This window comes from Pantherophis guttatus, chromosome 1 (genome assembly GCF_059756535.1).
Source record: "Pantherophis guttatus breed Tessera chromosome 1, ASM5975653v1, whole genome shotgun sequence".
NCBI lineage: Eukaryota > Metazoa > Chordata > Lepidosauria > Squamata > Colubridae > Pantherophis > Pantherophis guttatus.
In genome coordinates, this window is record NC_142063.1 from 7,443,294 (window position 1) to 7,465,051 (window position 21,758).

At 41.3% G+C, this 21,758-nt stretch overlaps 1 protein-coding gene across 1 annotated transcript; it reads left to right on the forward strand.

The window, feature by feature from the left end:
• The first annotated feature begins 451 nt into the window (after positions 1–451).
• LOC148116308 (vomeronasal type-2 receptor 26-like) lies at positions 452–21,377 on the forward strand. The gene is made up of 4 exons (XM_087894449.1): positions 452–566; positions 682–733; positions 12,868–12,980; positions 20,398–21,377. The coding sequence occupies exons 1-4, from the start codon at positions 452–454 to the stop codon at positions 21,300–21,302; spliced, it is 1,185 nt and encodes a 394-aa protein (XP_087750575.1). The 3' UTR covers positions 21,303–21,377.
• Positions 21,378–21,758: the final 381 nt, after the last annotated feature.

Consider the following 21,758-nt stretch of genomic DNA (forward strand, 5'->3'; position numbering starts at 1 on the left):
TGCCCACCATTATTCAATTATTTTTGAAATGGTAGAGTTTAAATCCCCCTCACATCCAGATCTGCTATACTTCCTTGTCAATGTCAGGCAGAATTTTCCTGAGCTGGATGAACAAAATATGTCATAATTGTGTGCAGTATGTTATCATCTCTTCTGACAGTTCACCTCTTGGGCTTTCTTGGTAAACCATGGTGCTCTATGAGATCTGCATGCATAGAGAGTCTGCACAGGAATAATTCAACCCATGACCAGGATCTCAATCTAATTTTCTTAATGAGTAGATGTTCCTAGCAAGGTCATCCGGGGCATGAGATTCAGCCCAGCTTCCTAAGTAAAGTCAGGAAACATGTGCAAATCACCTATTCCTGTGACATGCAGTTATTTAAGGGTTAAAACCAGCACCTTGGGGGGAACCTGGGAGCCACTGCAGCTCATGCAATATAAATCTAATATGGGTGAACTTAGAAGGGCCCAATATTGTGAACATCATGAACAAGTCTTCATCTTGGACCAGATGCACGAAACAGTAGAAAATATTCATAGCTCAGATTTAGATTGTGACAGTGGTTTGTTCTCCAAATTTACCATTTAGCTCCTGGACATTTCATTACCCAGCTATGTAACATCTTCAGTGGGATTCTGTGTGAAGTGTCTTGTTAGGTTTCTCTTATGTTTATATAGGCCTTATGTCAGGGGAGAAATGTTCCCGGTTCCGACCGGATCACCTGATCCAGTAGCGATGGCAGCAGGTGGTTCGGAGAACCGGTAGTAAAAATCCCTCCCCCACCCCATGCCCAGCTGAGCCACATGATCGACTGAGCCTTTTTTTTTACTTTTAAAAGCATTTTTTTTACAACCTATTTGGCTAAATTGTACAGCATTTTATCACCTTTTCTGTAGGCTTCCTCTTTGGAATGACGTAGCTGCTTAAGTTTAGCTGTCAACCAAGGTTTGTTGTTACAAGTTCCTGGTGGGTACACAGAAGCTGACATATGATGTTACAGTCTCTGTGAGTTCATTTAAGTCTTTAAATGAACTCACAGAAGTGAGTTCATTAAGAAGTACTTTCAAAAACATTCCAACCAGTGTAGTCAAGGCAGGCCTGTAGCTTTAACTTTGCCTCCTCCGTCCAAGTCTTCACTGATTTAATGGTTGGTTTTGTGGTTTGAAGTCTTTGCCTGTAAGCAGGTACAAGGTGAATCATGCAATGATCAGTGTCCCACAGCTGCTCCTGGTAAGGACCGATAAGCATCTTTTAGAGTTGTGTAGCAATGGTCTAAAGTATTCTTGCCTCTAGTGGGACAATTGACATACTGAAAGTATTTTGGTAACTCTTTCCTTAAGTTTGCCTTGTTTAGATCTCCCAAAATATTGGCCAGTGAATCGGGGTATTTGGCTTCAGCCTCCATTATTTGGTCAGCTAGAGTTCATAATGCCTTGTTTACACAGGCTTGTGGTGGAACATAAACATCAATTAGAAGAAATGAGGAAAATTCATGGGGTGAATAGTATGGTTTGCAGTTGATAATTAATGTCTCTAAGTTTTCATCACAGAATTTATATATTATAGTTATATCCTGAGACCAGCTGTTGTTGATATATAAGCATAAGCCTCCTCCCTTCTTTTTACCAGATATTGCTGCAATTCTGTCTGATTGTTGAATCTGAAACCCTGGGATATGCAGGCTGGTATCTTCAATTGATTCATTTAACCAGGTTTCAGAGAAGCATAGGGCTGCTGAATTGTAAAAGTCAGAATTGTATTTGTTTAAAAGGAGTATTTCATCCATCTTATTAGCAAGTGAACATACGTTGGTTAGGAAAATTGAAGGCAGAGGAAAAATAAATTTCCTATTCCTTAATCTGTTTAAAATCCCCACCCTTTTACCTCTCTTTCTTCACTTTGGTTTTTTTGGAAATCTGTGGCTCCAGGAAAATTGCTTCTTCCTGTGTTAAAACAAGGAAGGTGAGATCACAGAAAGCTGCTCCTTAAAGAAACGTTGCTTAATTTTTAGCAGATGGTCTTGTGAGTAAGAAATCCATAGTGAGTCACAGAGAATAATTAAAAATAAATAAACCATTAGTAAGCATTTCACCAAGGCAGCCTTCGGCAGCGCCATCTTGGAATATAATTATTTATTATGTTGGCACTGTCTTCATTCTGTGTTTTGTCTTTCATATTTGTTAGTTCTTATCTGAGTAAATGTGGGTTTGTGAGCTAATATTGTTCCCAGGGGTTGCAGTAGCCTGGCTGCTACTTCTGAGAGCAAGCTCAGAGAACAAACCTCTGCCAAAAAGAAAAAAAAACACATTGCAGGAGTCCAAATGGGAAGTGACCAAGGCATGACTGACTTTGAGCAGAACCTCCCGTCCTGGGTAGTGCACAATTGGTATGTTGATGATATTATCCCCATTTCCACTAGATGGCCTCTCATATGAGAAATAGAAAGATAGGAGGAATGTGTGTGAATTGGCTCATAGAATAGCAAACTCGAATTCTCTGGTTTTCAATCAGCTTTAACAAAATGTCTATGGCAATGTAACTGATACATACTTTTATTAAGAGAAAACTACTTTGTTGAAGATAATAACATTAGAAAGGTGGGGAAATAACTAGATATTTGATGATTATGAATAGGTATGCTTACTTCATCTATTACTGATGCATATATGATTTTCTCCTCTTTTCTGAAATGTGGATAAATATGAGTGCATCCTTTGGTCTTCAAGAGTTCCTCCCACTAATTTCCAGACAGGATTTATCCAGGTTGCACCCTTAACAATAAAAACTGTCATGAGATTTGATTATTGGTTTTCAGTCCTTCATTTCATTCCATAATGGTTTTGGGAGGGAGGGAGCCTGAAGGATTAAGCAGCTGTGATAGCCACACAAACATTGCAGTTGGTCCTTGTTGAGCAATGATGATGAAAAAGTAACTTTGCAACCTATACACACTGACAACTTTCACAGGTTTGCAGAGCATACAAAAACTGAAGTCATTCCATCATTGTTGTGATAGTTTTACTTAGCAAACAGTTCCATCATTCTTTTGGTATGAATGGCCAAGGATTGGTCACAACAGAATGGCTGATGATGACAATGGTGATGTTAGGAGATCAGATTCTTCTAGACAGCCTCAGCACACAATAAGCCTATTTTCATTTGTATTGCATGGACTCCTGACTTCCCACACTTGATGGTTGACATTAAAGACCACCAAAAGGTCAGGTTGAGCTGCCCTCATCCTGCTCCTTCCAAAATTCATCTAAAAGTGCAACCAATGCCATTTCCATCCCATCCCAGGCCTGAACCTTCCCAGAAATGAGGATTTATCCAAAGTCCACCGAAATTGTCCATTGTAGTGTGACCTAACAATTGTTTCTTGAGTATGAGCCAAACCAAGTAATCCTTCATAACTGGGTGAACAACCCCATCTCTCAAGGATGAATTCAGGCTGGGTGCCTGTCAACTATAGGTTTTTTCCCAATAACAGAAGACTTTCTGCCTCCACTCTTCCACCACTCATGCCTCTATCCTCTTTGTTGCTCACATGGGTGCTGAGATTCTCCACAGTTCAATTTCATTCTGTTTAACAGACAACCTATTAGAGGAGTGTCAGAACCTGGGCATGGAGTCAAAAGAGGAATCAGCCTAGAGTGTCTATGTAGCCACAAATAAACTAAGTTCAATCCTTCAGGAATCCCATTGACCCTTATCTAACACCAAGATAGTGCTAACCATTCGTTGAGTAGGTTCCCGTTTGCATGACTAGGAATTAATCAGTCTAATTTGAACGTCATGTGTGGTTTCAATGCTTTGCATGCAACATTTACAAAGACTTTTCCTGATACAGCTACCATACTGTTCTTTGAGCAGAAACTAATAGTCCAGGAAGACCCTAGACTGAATAAGAGTCCTAAGCATTAAAATGCAATGTCATGCAGAACCAAGATGAAAAATAATACTTCTTGGAAAACCAATCATGGACAGCTGCTTCTGTTTGCTGGGTTTTCTTTTTTTTCAAATTTAGACTCTTCCTTTCCATCTAACATTGATGCACTAATGCAAAACTTTGATAGCATTGTTGCTATCAGTGTCAATCAGTGGTTGAAGAACTGAATATTGATGAGCCTTGGTGGCGCAGCAGACTTAAGTGCTGTTAAGTAGCACCAGCTGCCTGCAATTACTGCAAGTTCAAATCTCACCAGACTCAAGGTTGACTCAGCCTTCCATCCTTTCGAGGTAGGTAAAATGGGGACCCAGATTGTGGGGGCAATAAGCTGACTTCGTATAAAAAAGAACACCACTTTGGGTGGGGGGCGGCAAAAGCCCTACTAAGCAGGTATATACAAAAGTATGAAGGCTATTGTTTAACCCATTGTAAGCCGCCCTGAGTCTCCGGAGAAGGGCAGCATATAAATCGAACCACTGTTCCTCAGACGGCCAGCTGTGAGTCCCTCCTTGTGAAGTGGGGTCATGGGGTTCAGATGGGTCTGCTGATCACGTATCTGGCTCCCTGCCATGTGGCAGCAGCCCTGCCCGAGCTACTCAACGTTATCGCCGCGGTGGTGGTTCATACCCCCAGACTTATGGTCATGGGGGATTTCAACCTGCCATCCATGGGTGAGACGTCGGAGGTGGCTCGGGAGTTCATGGCTTCCATGACAGCTATGGACCTGACCCAGATAATTCATGGCCCTACCCACACAGGGGGAAACACACTGGACCTGGTTTTTGTCTCTGGACAGTGGTTGAGTGATCTTGAGATAGGGGATATAGTCACCGAGCCCTTGTCATGGTCGGATCACTTTCTCCTTTGCCTTGACCTTCGAACCGCTGCACCCCGCCGCAGGGAGGAAGAGGCGGTAAGATGGTTCCGTCCCAGGCACCTGATGGAACCTGATAGGTTCCAGATGGAGCTTGGGCCATTCCCTGAGGCTCTGGCACACGCCTCGACTAGTGACCTAGTGGCCACCTGGGATAGGGTGGCTGCTGGAGCTCTGGATCGGGTCATGCCTTTGTGGCCTCTGACCCGGCACTGATCTCACCTGGCTCCTTGGTTTACCGAGGAGCTGAGGGAGATGAAGCGCCAGAAAAGATGTCTAGAGAGTAGTTGGAGGGCCAGTGTTTCTGAATCTGACTGGACACTGGTAAGATCTCATATTAAGAATTACCTAGTGGCAATAAAAGCAGCAAAATGTACATATTTTGCCGCTCTTATTGTGTCATCAGATAATCGCCCGGCCACCCTGTTTAGGGTAACCCACTCCCTGCTCCACCAGGAAGCGCGGGAGGACCCCTTGGAGGGTAGAGCCAAGGATTTTGTTGAGTATCTGTATGACAAAATCACTCAGATTCGGGAAGGCCTGGACTCGGACTGGGTAGTGTCAGGGGGGATGACTGAGGCAGTTCTTGAGAATGTTATCTGGGATGAGTTTGATCCTGTGACCCCTGACAACGTGGACAGGATTCTCAGTGGACTGAACGCGACCACATGTTTATTGGACCCGTGCCCTTCCTGGTTAGTGCTGGCTTCCCAGGAGGTGATGCGAGGCTGGCTCCAGGGGATTATAAATGCTTCATTGGGTGAGAGTGACTTCCCTGCTGCCTTGAAAGAGGCGGTGGTGAGGCCTCTCCTCAAGAAGCCTTCCCTGGACCCGGCACTGTTGGCTAATTATCGTCCGGTCTCCAACCTTCGCTTTGTGGCGAAGGTTGTCGAGAGTGTGGTTGCGCGACAATTCCCCCAGCACCTGGATGAAACGACGTATCTGGATCCATTCCAGTCGGGCTTCAGGCCTGGGTACAGCACGGAAACGGCATTGGTTGCATTGGTTGATGATCTCTGGAGGGCTCAGGACAGGGGTTGCTCCTCTGTCCTGGCCCTATTAGATCTCTCAGCGGCTTTTGATACCATCGACCATGGTATCATGCTGCACCGGTTGGAAGAGTTAGGGGTGGGGGGCACCTTCCTACGGTGGTTCTCCTCCTTTCTCTCCTACCAGTGGCAGTCTGTGTTGGCAGGGGGGCAGAGGTCGACCCCAAGGCCCCTCATATGTGGGGTGCCACAAGGGTCAGTCCTCTCGCCCCTCCTGTTCAACATTTATGTAAAGCCACTGGGCGAGATCATCCGTGGTTTTGGGGTGAAGTACCACCAGTACGCTGATGACACCCAGCTGTACATCTCCACCCCGGACCACCCCAATGATGCCCTTGAAGTGATGTCCTGGTATCTGGAGGCCGTGCAGATCTGGATGGGGAGAAACAGGCTCAGGCTCAACCCATCCAAGACCGAGTGGCTGTGGTTTCCAATGTCCCAATATAGTCAGTTGACGCCATCACTGACTATTGGGGGCGAATCGCTGGCCCCCATGGAGAGGGCTCGCAACTTGGGCGTCCTCCTGGATTCACGGCTGTCTTTAGAAGAGCATTTGACGGCCGTGACCAGGAGGGTTTTTCATCAGGTTCGCCTGATTCACCGGTTGCGTCCCTTTCTGGATCGGGACTACTTACACATAGTCACTCATGCCCTCATCATTTCCCGCCTGGACTATTGCAACGCTCGCTACATGGGGCTCCCCTTGAGGAGCACCCGGAGGCTCCACCTGGCGCAGAGTGCGGCCACACTGGTGGTTATGGGAGTGACATGGCGCTCCCATGTAACACCTCTCCTGCGCGAGCTGCACTGGCTCCCGGTGGTCTTCCGGGTGCGCTTCAAGGTTTTGGTTACCACCTTTAGAGCGCTCCATGGCTTAGGACCTGACTACTTGTGGAACCGCCTACTACCACAAATAGCCTCCCACCGCCCGGTACGCTCTCATAGAGAGGGGCTCCTCCGGGTGCTGTCGGCCAAACAGTGTTGACTGGCAGCCCCCAGGGGGAGGACCTTCTCTGTGGGGGCACCCACTATCTGGAACGAGCTCCCCCTGGAGATAGAGAGGATGCTGGATCTGCGCACTTTCTGCCGTGCTCTTAAGACCTTCCTATTCCAGCAAGCTGGCCTGGCCTAACCTTTCCCCCTCTTTTTCTTATAAATTGAAAATTTTAAATCTGTTTTTAAATTATTGGGATGTTTTAAATTTGTCTCGGGCTAAATTGTTTAATCTGGTTTTATTTTTGCTTTTAAATTTTTGTATTTTTGTATTTCATTTTTGTGCCTGTTCACCGCCCTGAGTCCTTCGGGAGTAGGGCAGTATATAAATCGAAAGAAAGAAAGAAAGAAAGAAAGAAAGAAAGAAAGAAAGAAAGAAAGAAAGAAAGAAAGAAAGAAAGAAAGAAAGAAAGAAAGAAAGAAAGAAAGAAAGAAAGAAAGAAAGAAAGAAAGAAAGAAAATAAATAATTAATATCATCAGCATACGAATGATACCAGATCTCAAATTGAGAAGGCTGCCCAGATGCACCCTGAAAGACAATGGATTTGGCTCAGTCTCTCTCCTGCAACCAACGCTGAATTGAATCACCTTCAGGTGAAGGAGAGACTCGCATAACAGTATGCACCCATGCCTGTTACCCCAGTTTCTAATTTCATCACCCTGTCAAGTCTTTGTTAAAACTGGTTATTCCATCCAAGCATTGGCATGACTGCTCACAGCTACAAGGGTACAACCGATTCTCATGTGCCACCAAACCACATTAGCACTCATACTAGCTGACCAACTATGGCACAGGCCAAACTCTCTCTGGTCAGTTTCATGGAGGTCAAATTCACAACTTCACCAACTTCCATCTGCTCTGTGCATTACAAGAAACACAAACATGTTTTTTTTTTCCATTCTGGTGTATGAGAAGCTATTGTTAAAGGGTTGCTTTCCTTGCAATTATCAAAAGTACAGTCATTCTTAGTGTATCCCCTGTGGATTTATAGACACAAAGATCTTAAAGGATAAAACCTACTTTAAAATATATCTCTGAGTTCTCCAAATGGGGGCAGAACATGTCACTTTATCTGGTCTTGCAAAGAGCTCACTCCTGGGTTTGAAGAGACTCACATGCCTTTGTTTCCTCTATGGCTAAAGCCCAAACAGAGGTAAGAGGAACTATTGCTCATATCAATTTGTTCTGGGGCCATCCAGGTGGCACAGGTGGTATCTAATCTGCTAAAGTTCCAGTGAGTTTCAGGAGCAACCTTCAAATCAGTTTCTACCTAAACCTTGATTTCTGTCCTAGGAGAGAAGGTGATAAGACTGACTGGGCAGGAGTCATGCTACTTCTGATGCTGATGCTCTTCTGGCTCCTGGCTCCAACTACAGCAAAGAGGCTGCAAACCATATGGATCTTAAGGGATAATATCAATTTAAATGAAAGCTACTATAGGCCTGGTGATCTCATTATTGGTGGGAATTTGCCCTTTGGAATCATAGGAAGGTCTCCTGTCGTTGATTTTAAAACACTGAATCATCTTTCACTTAGTGCGTAAGTTTCAGCTGGAGGGAAACATGGAGATAATTATTCTCTTTGCTTTAAATTTGGGGACTTTTCTCAGAAATACGTCTTCTAGTATTTGTACTGTCCTGGTGTAGTGCACATTTTGTGCTTTTCTCAGTAAATTAGGAAGCTCTTAAAATAGGCTGGAATTCTCAATCTCTTGATCAGGAAGATGATAAACAACAAAAATGAAGAGGGAAGCTGTGCTGGCCTAGTGAAGACGTCAAATTATAATATTAATCTGAACAGTAACTTCTGGTAGAAAATTCAAATAAAAGTTCAACACTCTTCAAGCGTTCAGGAGTTACAAAAATTCCTCTCGGCATTGGAGTCAGCATTGATGATGAATAATGGCCTTCAGTAAATCCCTGAAATGGCCCCCTCTGTAGTCCTGTACTCAGCAACACTTACCACACCTGAAGAAGCTGCTCCAAGGGAGACCTTAAATAATTACATTGAAAGGGGAGCAGTTGGGAAGGATTACAGCCACTGGAGCAAAGTGAATATGGCAAGGATGATAGATGGTATAAAACAGTCCATGATATCTATGGAAAGGTTTGTCTCCTTTCTCACAAAGTCATCCAAGTTTAGCCAAGGGAAATCTTTGGGGGGGAAAACCCAACTCAATGAAATTTTGGAGTTTCTGCCCCCAAAAGTCCCCACAAACAGTGAGGAAAATTATACAGCCATGCACAAGATTTCCTGTAATGTTCAACAATGTTTTGCTCACTACAGAATCATCACCAGTTACTACCAGCAGTTCCTTGCATTGATGTTTACTGTCTCCAAGGTCAATAAAGATTTTCTTCTGCTCCCCAACATCTCCCTTGGCTTCCACATCTATGGCCATTTCCAGAATGAGTTATTTATTTCCTTAAACAGCCTTTCCATGCTCTCCTCACAAGGCCAAGTGGTTCCAGGTTATAAATGTGACCAGCAGGATACTCTGCTCTCCATCATTGGTGGTCTCAGTGCCAAGTCCTCAAGGCAGATGGCCTCCATCTTCAGCATCTTTAAGGTCCCACAGGTAAGAGAGCTCCACTGAATACAATATGGAGTAGACAAAGATCAAAACACACACATAAGCCAAGAGGAAACTAAAGGTAATTTGGAGGAGGCACATCATGAGCGGGTGACTCTTAATGTACTCTTCATAAAAGGGTAGCCATCATTTTAGTGGCATTTATTCCCTGCATCAGGTTGTTGGTTTCTTCTCTTGTCTTCTGATGTACCACAACCAGTCAAGATGTGTAGCTTCCCTAAGAAGGGAAGGACATTAAGCTGGCCACAGAGAGTGCCTGACTGGTAATGCTCACTCCTAAAGTTGCCATAAGACTTTACTTTGTCTTTGAAAGATGAATCTCATTTTTTCCAGCTCGGTGTTGGCTTTGAGTTCTCTCAGGAAGAGAGAAGAGTTTATTCTTCCTTCTTCTGGATTAATCCCAAGGAATCTCCTCAGTATGTGGGTTTAGTCCAGCTGCTCCTGTATTTCCAGTGGAACTGGGTTGGTCTTATGGCTCCTGAAGATGACAGAGGAGAACATTTCATTTCAACTCTGATGCCAATGCTCCAGGAGAAGGAGATCTGCCTGGCCTTCACTGAAAGATTGAAAATAGATGATCTTCGGATGATAATGAAAAAATTACTTCTCAATTTACAGACTTGGTCAAAAACTGAAGTGATTATTCTGTTTGGAGACTTTGATTGTAGTACCGGTGTACAGGCAGTTGTGTTTGCCCATGAAAAATCGAGAAAGAAAATAATTCAGAATGTTTGGATCTTAACCTCTCATTGGAAACTTAGTCTGGAGGAATCTGAATACGCATTGCAATATCTAAAGCCTTTCCATGGAGCCTTGCATTTCAGGGACCACACCGGGGATGTCTCTGAATTCAGCCACTTCCTCCTGTCTTTAGACCCCTTGAACCCCCAAGGAGATGTCTTTCTCCCTTTATGGTGGGAAATAGTCTTTGCCTGCAAGTTCCAGAAATCAGGAAAGATCCTTCCAAAGGGAAAAAAACAATGTTCAGGAAAGGAGAATCTGCAGAATCTGCCCAATTACACTATTGAAAGGAGCATGACAGGTGAAAGTTACAAGATCTACAATGCTATTTATGCTCTGGCACATGCTTTACATGCAATGTATGGATCCGGAGTGCGACCGACCGTGATGAGGCTTGGAAAGAGGATCTCCAATGTCCAGTCATGGCAGGTAATTTCTGTGGCTTCCTTAGAAAGGAAAACATATTAAAAGCAATTATTAGAAAGATATGAATAATGTTTTGTTGGAATAGTTTGGAGAGGGGGGAGAAGAGAAATAAACCAAATGAGCTGTCCATAAAATTCATAGAAGAACGACCTTCGTAGAGTCTGGAAAGGCTTCAATGGTTGCCAGAGTTTCAGGAGGTAACCATGACAGGGAGTAGATGTCAGCTGAGAGCAAAAGAACAATCTGGCTGTGTTTGAGAAAGAAGCTTCCAGAAGACAGTAGAAGTCCTAGCTGGCATATTTGCAGAACAGCCTCTGTTACCCTCAGCATGGAACCCAAATCCAACTTGTAGGAAGACACTCAATTCGTTTTAACCTTGGTTTATGTTTCTATAGTTTAACATCCTATGTGACCCCACCCAATTTGTCCAGTTTTACATTTATTGCACTGCTCAGCTTGTTGTGTGAATGCAGCAAGTCTTTATCCACCTGAGCACATAACACAGGACTCAAAATAGTCTTAATGGGTTGAACTTCTCTGAACAGTGAAGACACAAACCAGGGCAAGCTCTACCTTTTCCTTGATTTCATTTCATGAAACATGAAATCAAAAATCGTGTCTTGTTCATACAATGTTCTACCTGTCAATGACTACTTCAGCTTCAACCGCAATAATACACAAGCACCCAATAGATACAAATTCAAGGTAAACAGCTCCAAACTCAATTGCAGAAAATATGGCTTCAGCAACAGAGTGGTCAATGCCTAGAATGCACTACCAGACTCTGTGGTCTCATTCCAAAACCCCCAAAACTTTAGACCTTAGACTGTCTACTGTTCACCTCACCCCATTCCTAAGAGGTCTGTAAGGGGCATGCATAAGCGCACCAGCGCGCCTACTGTCCCTGTCCTAATGTCTCCATTTATTTGTATCCTTATCCTGTATTCATAATCATGTTTATACTTATATCTGTAATCTTATACATGTTTGACAAATAAATAAATAAATAAAATAAAAATAAATAAAATGGTTCCTGGATTGTGCTCTGTTTGATTCTCAGACATAGAAAATCAGAGGACTTGTACTCTGTTGCCATAAACATTATTTCATTGTTGCTGAAGTGAATTTATCAGTTTCAAGACCTGAGGACAAAGTAAATATTTAAAACTACATGTAATCAAGTGTCACAGGAGGAAAAGCATATGATTAATTTTGGAATGTGGCACTAAAATCTTTAAATGTTTTGATTCAGATAAATTCTGATAAAGCTTGATTTGAAGAAACCATGATACAAAGGATCAGTGATAAAGAAAAAACACTTCTGGTTTCAGAGTTAAATATTTGGTCTTACTACAGATTCCTCAGTTCTCCACCAAGAGACTCTAGTTTTTCAGACATAAACTCATCTTCTCAATACGATCACCATGTTCTAATAGAAGCCATAAAATGTAGCTCTAACCAAATACTCCTATTTCTGAAGGTCTCTTTTATTTCAGATTCTTCCCTATTTGAGGAATGTGCAGTTCAACAACAATGCTGGAGAGGAAGTCTTCTTCTCAGGAGATGGACTGGGATCTGCTCATTATGATCTTTTCAATTGGGTTCTCTTCTCCAATCGATCTTTTGTCCCCATGAAGGTTGGGCAAATAAATCTTGAGGCTCCCCCAGGTCAAGATTTCACCATTAACTCTAATGGAATCATCTGGGCCACAAAGGTGAGCTGCAAGGAAATGTTGTAAGTTCAGAGAAAGATTCATTCTCTTCCTGAGTTGTAGAAGATCGTCCTAAATTGAAAAATAATCAACTGAGTCAGAAATCATGGCAGTCATTTGGTGAAAAATCAGCTTTGCATGTAACACATTTGAGATCTGATTTGTGTCATTCCACAAAGGGTTAGGATTGGGAACAACATCTGCTTGAAACAAAGGATGCAATTACAGCAAGCAACAGTGATTTCCATGGACCATTACTGATCATTTGTATCCTTCCTGGTTCTGTCTTTTAGAAATGCTGTAGTTCAGTCACAATCCTTTCTCTGCAAGCTGAGATCCCAGTTCCAATCTCCAGCATCTGTTGGTAGGTTGGGGGTGCTACTGGCCTGAATCCCCCAGCAGCTGTTCCTGGTTTTTGATAGACAAAGGTGAACAATTTTGTTAGAAGAGATTCTGAACATAGAAACGGGAATGTGGAATAGAAAGTATTCCTCTTTTCTCTTTCAGAAGGTGCCCTTTGCCAGGTGTGGAAGGAAGAGGTGCCATGCAGGAGAGAGGAGAAGAGTTCCAGAGGGAAAACAGGTTTGCTGCTACCTGTGTGAACCTTGTCCAGAAGGGACGTTTTCTAATCAGACAGGTAGATCAGACTTTTAAATCTTAATCCTCCAGAATCAAGGAGGACATTCATTAAATCAATATATTTTTTTTTATTGCAAAAGTTTTACAATTACATTTTCACCCCTTTTTTTCACCCCCCCACCTCCCTCCCCAAACTTCCCATCCTCCCTAACCCTCCCTAACCCTCCCCCCCCAGACTTCCCTATTATGTACTCATAACTAATAACACTGATATATAAGCTTGAACCCATCCCTCCCCCTGTGTAATTTTTCCTCTTTGTCTCTTTACATTAAAATATTTCTAATACATTATTTTCAAATAAAAGCTATTTGATACTTTCTAGTTTGGTATTTGTTCTGAACATATTCTATCCACCTTTTCCATTCCCATTCATAAGTCTCTTGTGGACAGTCTTTTAAATATGCTGAAATCTTCGCCATCTCTGCAAAACTAGCCATCTTCAAAGTCCATTCTTCGATAGTGGGCAAAGCTTCATTCTTCCAATATTTACCTATCAACAATCTTGCTGCTGTTATCATATACAATATCAATTTTATTTCACCCCGTGTAAAACCCTTAACTATACCCAATAAAAACAACTGTGGAGAAAATTGAATTTTTTTCTTCAAAACATTCTGCATGACCCACCAAATTTTTATCCAAAAAGCCCTAACTTTCCTACAGGTCCACCAAACATGATAATACGTAGCATCTAAACATTCACATCTCCAACATTTTGGCTGAACATTAGGGTACATACATGACAACTTTTTAGGATCTAAATGCCATCTATAAAACATTTTATAAAAATTTTCTCTTAGGTTTTGCGACTGTGTAAATTTAACATTCTGAACCCAAATTTTTTCCCAAGTTTCCAGCATCACTGGTTCTTCAAAATTCTGTGCCCACTTAATCATACAATCTTTAACTAATTCCGTTTCTGAGTCTCTTTCTAACAAAACATTATAAAGCCTTTTAATATGCATTGGACCTTTCTCTCTTATATGTCTAACCAATTCTTCCTCATGCAACATAATACCAGTTTTTTGGTCCTCTTTCCATCTCAGTTGTAATTGATTATATTGTAACCAAGTTAAGTTAAACCCTTCATCCAACAGTGTCTGTAATGTCTTCAGCTGCCATCTGCCCGCATCTGTGAAAAGAACCTCTTTATATAAAAACCCCCCGAGTGACATTATATTTGTATTCCACAAAGTATGACCAAGATCCAGCCATAGCGGTATTTTATAATCCCATTTGAGTCGGTGCTTCTTCCAGACTCTCATCAAGGAGTCTCTAAGTATATGACTTTTAAATACTTTATCTACTTTGTCGTCGTAAAATAAATAAGCATGCCATCCAAATTCAAGATCAAAACTTTCTGCATTCAATATTCCAGTCTTTTTACTTCCAAACCAATCACTTGTTAAAGTTAAAGCTGCTGCATCATAATATAACTGTAGGTTTGGAAGTTTAAGACCTCCTCTTTCTGGAACATCTTGCATAATTTTCAATTTCACTCTCGGCTTCTTCTCGTTCCAGACAAACTTATTCACACCAGACTGCCAAACTTTCAGTTGTTTATCACTTTTAAGCACCGGAATCATTTGAAACAAAAACAGAAATCTTGGCAAAATGTTCATCTTAACTGCTGCTATTCTTCCAAGTAAAGACAGTTGCAGCTTTTTCCAAGTCTCCATGTCTTTCTGAACCTCTCGCCACAACACCTCATAATTATTTTGAAACAATTTCATATTTGATTCTGCAACCTGAACTCCAAGATATTTTACCTTAGGTACAATTTCAAAACCTGCCCTCCTTTCAAGCTCATGTTTGCGATCTTGTGTCATATTTTTAACTATCATTTTAGTCTTTTTTGAATTCAGTCTAAAACCTGAAACTCTACCATAGTCTTGTATAATGTCCTTCATCAGGATTGTTGATTCCATTGGTTGTGATAGGGTAACAACCAGATCATCTGCAAATGCCTTTATTCTATAATCCTCTTGCCTTATCATTATGCCTTTCAAAATTTTAGAGTCCCGTATTGTATTTAGCAAGACTTCCAATGTTAAAATAAATAAAAGTGGGGACAACGGACATCCCTGTTTTGTTCCTTTTTCAATTTTAAACTCTGTCGTCAGACTTCCATTAATAATAATCTGTGCCTTTTGCTCTTGATAAATTGCTGAAATCGCCTGTATAAATTGGTCCCCAAAGTCCATCTTTTTTAAAGTCTTTAGTAGAAAATTCCAATCCACTCTATCAAAGGCCTTCTCTGCATCCAAAAAAACCAGCACTGCAGGAGTCTGTTTATTCCTATCAAGATATTCCAATAAATCTATTACTTGCCTTACATTGTCCTTCATGTATCTGCCCTCAATAAATCCCGCTTGATCCTCATGAATCACCTTTTGAATTACTGGCATCAACCTGTTGGCTAATACTTTCGCATAGATTTTATAGTCTGTATTCAAAAGAGATATTGGTCTATAATTCTCTGGTTTTTTAGGACCAACTTGTTCTTTTGGTATCAAAGATATATAAGCAGTTGTCCATGATGGGGGTATTTTACCCCCTTGTTGAATATTGCAAAATAAATCTCTAAGTTGTCCCACCATTTCAGCTTGTAAAGTTTTGTAATACACTGCGGTCAAACCATCCGTGCCAGGAGCTTTGGCTGTTTTTAACTGTTTAATTGCTGCTATTATCTCCTCCTCTGTTATAGGATGATTCATTCTTTCCTTTTGTTGATCAGTAATTTTTGTAACTCTCTTATCATTTAAATATTTTTCTATAAGTCCATTCTGCACCTCCTCTTTGGCATATAGTTTGGTATAATAGTCCGCAAAAGCTTCTTTAATTAATTTTTGTTGAGAAATTTCTTTCCCTCCAATATCAATACTATCAATAGTCCGTATACTTTGTTTTTTCCTCAATGTGTAAGCTAACCATCTGCCCGGTTTGTTAGCGTTGCAAAATGTATTATGCTTCGCATATTGTAAATTTGTTGCAACTTGTTCCGCCATAAGCATTTGAAATTGGTCTTTCAAAAGTTTTATAGCACTTCGTATTCTTTCATCTGTTGGGTTTTTAATAAGTAACTGTTCTTTATTCTTTATTTCCGTTTCCAATTCAGATCTTTTCTTTTGTCGGAACAGTCTATGTTTAGAGTTCATGTAGATAAGTACCCCTCTCATATAAGCTTTACTTGCATCCCAAACAATTTCAATTGGGGTACCTTTATTCAAATTTATTTCAAAAAATTCTTTCAAATGCTTTTTAAGTTCTATTGTATTTTTTTCATATCTAAACAAGTTCTCATTTAATCTCCAAGAACGTCTCTCAACCTTATCCATCTCAATTTCTATCCATACAGGGCTATGGTCAGTCAAAGTTCTTGGAAAAATCTTTGTTCTTTTTGTCTTAACAAGTAAATCATTTGACAACAGGATAAAATCAATCCTAGAAAAGGATCTATGTCTATCCGAAAAGAAAGTGTAATCCAATTCTTTTGGGTTATGTATTCTCCAGACATCTTTTAATTCCATATCTTCTTTCATATCAAAAAAAGTCTGTGGTAGTCTAATTCTAGACTTTGCCAGACTCTTTTTATCTAGTTTAGAATCAATTACTCCGTTCCAGTCTCCCATAATTAAAATAGATCTATAGTCCCATTGCAATATTTTAGTATGTAACATCTTATAAAAATAGTCCTGTTGTTGATTGGGAGCATAAATTCCAATCAAAAGAATTTGGCCATTTGCTGTAAACAATTCAATTGCTACAAACCTACCATCTTGATCTGCTTCTATAACTTTAGCTGTTAACTTTTTATTTACATAAATAACCACACCATTCTTTTTCTGCGAAGTTGAAGATATAAAATGTGTTCCTAGTTTTGAGTTTATCAAATATTTTTGATCTTGAGTTGTAATGTGCGTTTCTTGTAGACATATTATATCATTATTAAATTGTTTCAAATATGTAAATAGTTTCTTCCTTTTCTGTGCTGAGTTCAACCCATTGACGTTCCAAGATAAACACTTAAAGGTCATCAGCCTCTTTCTGGAGCACAGAGCAAAATGCTTGAAGATCATCCGAAAGCTTCGATCTCGCTCCTCCCATCGCTCCACTCTCTTGTACAGTACTCTTAACTGCCTTCTTGTCTTGTCTTTCCTGTTGTTGTTGTTGCTTTTGTTTAAGTAGTTTAGATTGAGCTCTAGTTATACGTTGATCTTTAACTTCAGTCAACTGGATCAAATCCAAAATTGGAGAAGAATCAAACAGGGGCTCACTCAGAAAACCTCCTTCTGCACCTTGCACTACTTCTAATTCCTGCTTAGACTGTTCTTGCAATTGCCTCTCTTCACTCTCTTTAATCTCCAAAACTGTGGATGTACGTGGAGATGGTGTTCTTTCCTTAAGAATAGTAGTGTAAAAGTGTTGTGCCTTCTCCACGGTATTCAACCGATATCCTTCTCCCTTATATCTAAAAATTATCCCAGCAGGAGCGTCCCACCGGAAGGGTATCTGTAAATTTCTCAATTCCTTAACAAGAAAACCAAATTCTTTTCTGGCTTTCAACATTTTAGGAGGTAATTCTTTAAAGATTTCAAGTCGTGAACCCCCCACTTGTACAGAAGTATGAAAAGATTTTTGCAGGATATCATTTCTAATTCCTCTATCTGTAAAATATATGACCACATCTCTAGGCAGTTGTCTTTGTCTGGCCACCCAAGAGTTCACTCTATAACTTTTATCTATTTTGTGAAATACCACATCAGGATTAACTTGTAAAATCTTGGCCAAGGCTTCAGAACAAACTTGTCTCAAATCCTGTCTCTCCCCCTCTCGAATTCCCCGAAGCCGTATGGCGAATTCCATCGCCCGGAATTGTATCATAACAATCTCATCTTCAATTCTCTGCATTTTATTGTCAACTTCATCAATTTTGTAATCATTGTCTTTCATCTTGACATTAACTTCTGATTTAAATTCTTCAACTTTAAAATCAACTTTCCCAATAAATTCTGCCAGGCCAGACACCACTTCTGAAATTTTTTTGGTCACCTTATTTTGATTCTGTTTCACCATATCTTTAACTTCATTAATTTCCTGCATAAATTCCTGATGTGATTTTTGAAGTTTATCATCTATCTCCTGTTGACATTTTAAAAATTTATCATCCAGAGTTTTAGAAATAAATTGTTTTAAATCTCCCACATCAAATTCTTTTTTCTGGGTCTGTAACTGCTGTGCAGAGGGAGGCTGCGTTTCTTGTTTATGTGTGGGGGACCCCCCCCCCCTGCTGCCTTCCCTTCCTGCTTCTTTGAAGCCATCTTGCCACGTAGTCTGGATTTTCTAAAAGGGGAAGTTCCTTTTCCTTTCCCTCCTGCACAAAGACTTCTAAAAAAGTCCCCCAGATTTAATCAGTTAAAAGCTAAAGTAAAACAAAGTCCAGTATTAAAAAGGGAGAAATTTTCCACTTGCTTCTCTTCTCTTATAGCAAACAAAGTAACTTTGCAACAACTTGGAAACTTGTAACACAAAATAACTTCACCAATCCACATTCATTGGCTCATTAACTTTGAGGCTAAGCGCCATGTTTTTTTTTTTTTTTCAAAGCACTTTCACTCACTCAAATTTGTCTCGGTTTGAAAAGTCAACAAAGCGCTAATACTTGCGTTTCCAAGTTTCAGGGTTCAGATAGGTTCGCTGTTTGTTAAAGCTGATTCTTTTCAAATTACGTTTCCTGCGGCCGGCTTGTTTTGCGAAGGCAAAATCGTCCCACGTCGCCCGGAGTTTCCGCGGGGTGGAAGGGAGCCACACCCGTTCTCTCCCCAGAAACGATTCCCTGGGGGACAACGGGGGCTCAACCTGTTCCCTGCGGTCTCTACTTCTTCAATCCTCAGGATTTTGAAGCTTTCAAGCCGCTTCTAAGTAACGAAGCGGCTCTACGGGCGACGGGCTGGCGGAGCTCCGAAAGGCACCGCCGTCGCCGAAGGCAGAGAAACCGGAAGTCAAATCAATATATTTTTGTAATTGTTGTCATTTCTGATGAGATAGACATCCACTCAAACATTTCAGCAGAACCTTTCAGTAAACCTTTCCCACCTGGACTACTGCAATGCTCTCTACATGGGGCTCCCCCTGGGGTGCACCCGGAGGCTCCAGCTGGTCCAGAACGCGGCCGCGCGGGGGATTATGGGGGCGACGAGGCTCTCCCATGTGACACCTCTCCTGCGCGAGCTGCACTGGCTCCCGGTGGTCTTCCGGGTGCGCTTCAAGGTGTTGGTGACCACCTTTAAAGTGCTCCATGGCTTAGGGCCGGGGTACTTACGAGACCGCCTTCTGCCACCAATAGCCTCCCACCGGCCAGTACGCTCGGACAGAGTGGGCCTCCTCAGGGTGCCGTCCGCCAGACAATGTTGGCTGGCGACCCCCAGGGGGAGAGCCTTCTCTGTGACGGCGCCCACCCTCTGGAACAACCTCCCCCCAGAGTTACGTACAATAACAGACCTCTGGATTTTTCATCGGGCCCCCAAAACCTATTTATTTCAACTAGCTGGGCTGGCTTGAGTTAAATTTTAAATTGATTTTAAATTGGGTTGTTTTAATTCACGGCCAAAATATTTAATTATTTTAATACTGTTTTTAAATTTTATATGCTCTGTTTTTTACTTTGGCTGTTCACCGCCCTGAGTCCTATTTGGAGAAGGGCGGTATAGAAATGGAAACAAACAAACAAACAAACAAACAAACAAATAAATAAACTACCTTTCCTAATCCTCAGTAATTGCTTGTAGGATAGATTTAGGACAGAATTTATGAACGCTCTAACATCCAATTGGGAAAACCTACTTCTAATCTTTTCCTGAGGAAGTGGGGCTTGCGGTCCAAGCTTTAAATTTTATTATTCAGAATATGTTCCTTCCGTCAGGACTATTAAAGTCTGAGGAAATTGACCTGTCAGAGAAAGAGGTAATTCATCTATCTATGTCTCTTTGTGGAGCAGGAGGGAGGAAAACTGTCTGAATGAACAGATTTGAAGTACAAAGCAGAGAGGTTAAGGCACGGATAATATGCACACAAACAAGCATTCCTGGGTAACAGATCTGTCAGTCTTGTGTGAGTTCCATTATAAAGTGAGGGAGAAAACAGGCAGGAATCTCAAACTAAAAGCCACATTACTCATGGAGGTGCACAATGAATGGATAGCTGGAACTGAATGAATCCTTGTCTCTGGCTAATCAGGATCATGATAAATGAATGATGATTTGCTCTTTATGATGGCCCATAAATTGCACAGTGAGTTCTTTCACTACTCCCTTTGTGGGTAGGTCAACAGTAGAAAGTCATATGATTTATGTGGGAGGGATAATATGCATGGCAGTTGCTCAAGAAATCCTTAGACAAAAACGTTTGATTTCAGATGCTGCTCACTGTGAACCTTGCCCAGAAGACCAATTTCCCAACAAGGACAAGGACCAATGCATTGCCAAGAAGATCCACTTCCTTTCCTATCAGGACACCCTGGGATACATTTTAGTTTTTCTTGCTCTCTTTTTCTCTCTGATCACTTCTGCAGTCCTGGTGATTTTCTATAAACATCATGACACACCAATAGTCAAGGCCAACAACCGAGATCTCACTTACATTCTCCTGGTCTCCCTCCTGCTCTGCTTCCTCTGTTCCTTCCTCTTCATTGGTCGACCTGGGAAGGTCACCTGTCTCTTCCAACAATCTGCCTTTGCCATTCTCTTTTCCCTTGCAGTTTCCTCTGTCTTGGCAAAAACTGTCATGGTAGTTCTTGCCTTCATGGCTACCAAACCAGGGAACAAGACAAGGAAACTCTTAGGAAAACCACTGACCAACTCCATTGTCCTAGCCTGTCCCTTGATCCAAGCCTTTCTTTGTGCCACCTGGCTGGGAACCTCTCCTCCATTTCTTAACCTGGACTTCCACTCCTTGTTTGGAGAGATCATCTTGGAATGTAAGCAAGGCTCAACTTTAATGTTTTATGGTGTCCTTTCTTACCTAGGACTTTTGGCCCTAGTCAGTTTCACAGTGGCATTTCTAGCTAGGAAACTGCCTGATAGTTTTAATGAAGCCAAGTTCATTACTTTTAGCATGCTGGTCTTTTGCAGTGTTTGGATCTCCTTCCTCCCTACCTATCTGAGCACCAAAGGGAAGTCCATGGTGGCTGTGGAGATTTTCTCAATTTTGGCCTCTGGAGCTGCTCTCTTGGCTTGTATCTTTTTCCCCAAATGCTACATTATTCTGCTGAGGCCCGATCTGAATTGTAGAGAAAATATAGTAAGAAACAAAAATGTCTAACTCATGCAAGGAGTTGCCTCATTTATATTTTTCTTTGTGGCATGTTTAGAATATGATGTCATCAAAGAGTAATTTCTCCATTAAAAAATTCCTTATCAAATGCTGCAACTGGTTAGAATTTACCTGTGGTCAACAGCAATCACCCAGCCTTTTGTTTATCATGTCTTCAAAATATCCTCGTGTTATCCAGTGCCTGATGTTGATGGAAAACTAGTTATTAAAGATGTATTCATTATTTCAAGGAGGACATTTTCTCATTCCATTCTTTTTAATTTAATTATGTTTTAAAATAGTCTTTTAAAGAGTTGTTATCAGAGCTTTTAGGCCTATATGGTTGTTTCCTTAGATTCCTGAGGCTTTATAGAGTTCTCTACCAGTATTCAGTTATTTTTTAATAACATCTCCCTTTCCATAAAATGGTCTCTCATGTGGGAAATTGAAAGAGTGGAGGAATGT

Bases quoted from the DNA above. Each gene is read 5' to 3' on its own strand.
- LOC148116308 (XM_087894449.1), top strand. From the start codon at position 452: ATGGGTGAACTTAGAAGGGCCCAATATTGTGAACATCATGAACAAGTC. The intron at 567-681 runs GTTTGTTCTCCA...ATGTTTATATAG, and splicing joins AGATTTAGATTGTGACAGTG to GCCTTATGTCAGGGGAGAAA. The intron at 734-12,867 runs GTAGCGATGGCA...GCCCTTTGCCAG, and splicing joins CGACCGGATCACCTGATCCA to GTGTGGAAGGAAGAGGTGCC.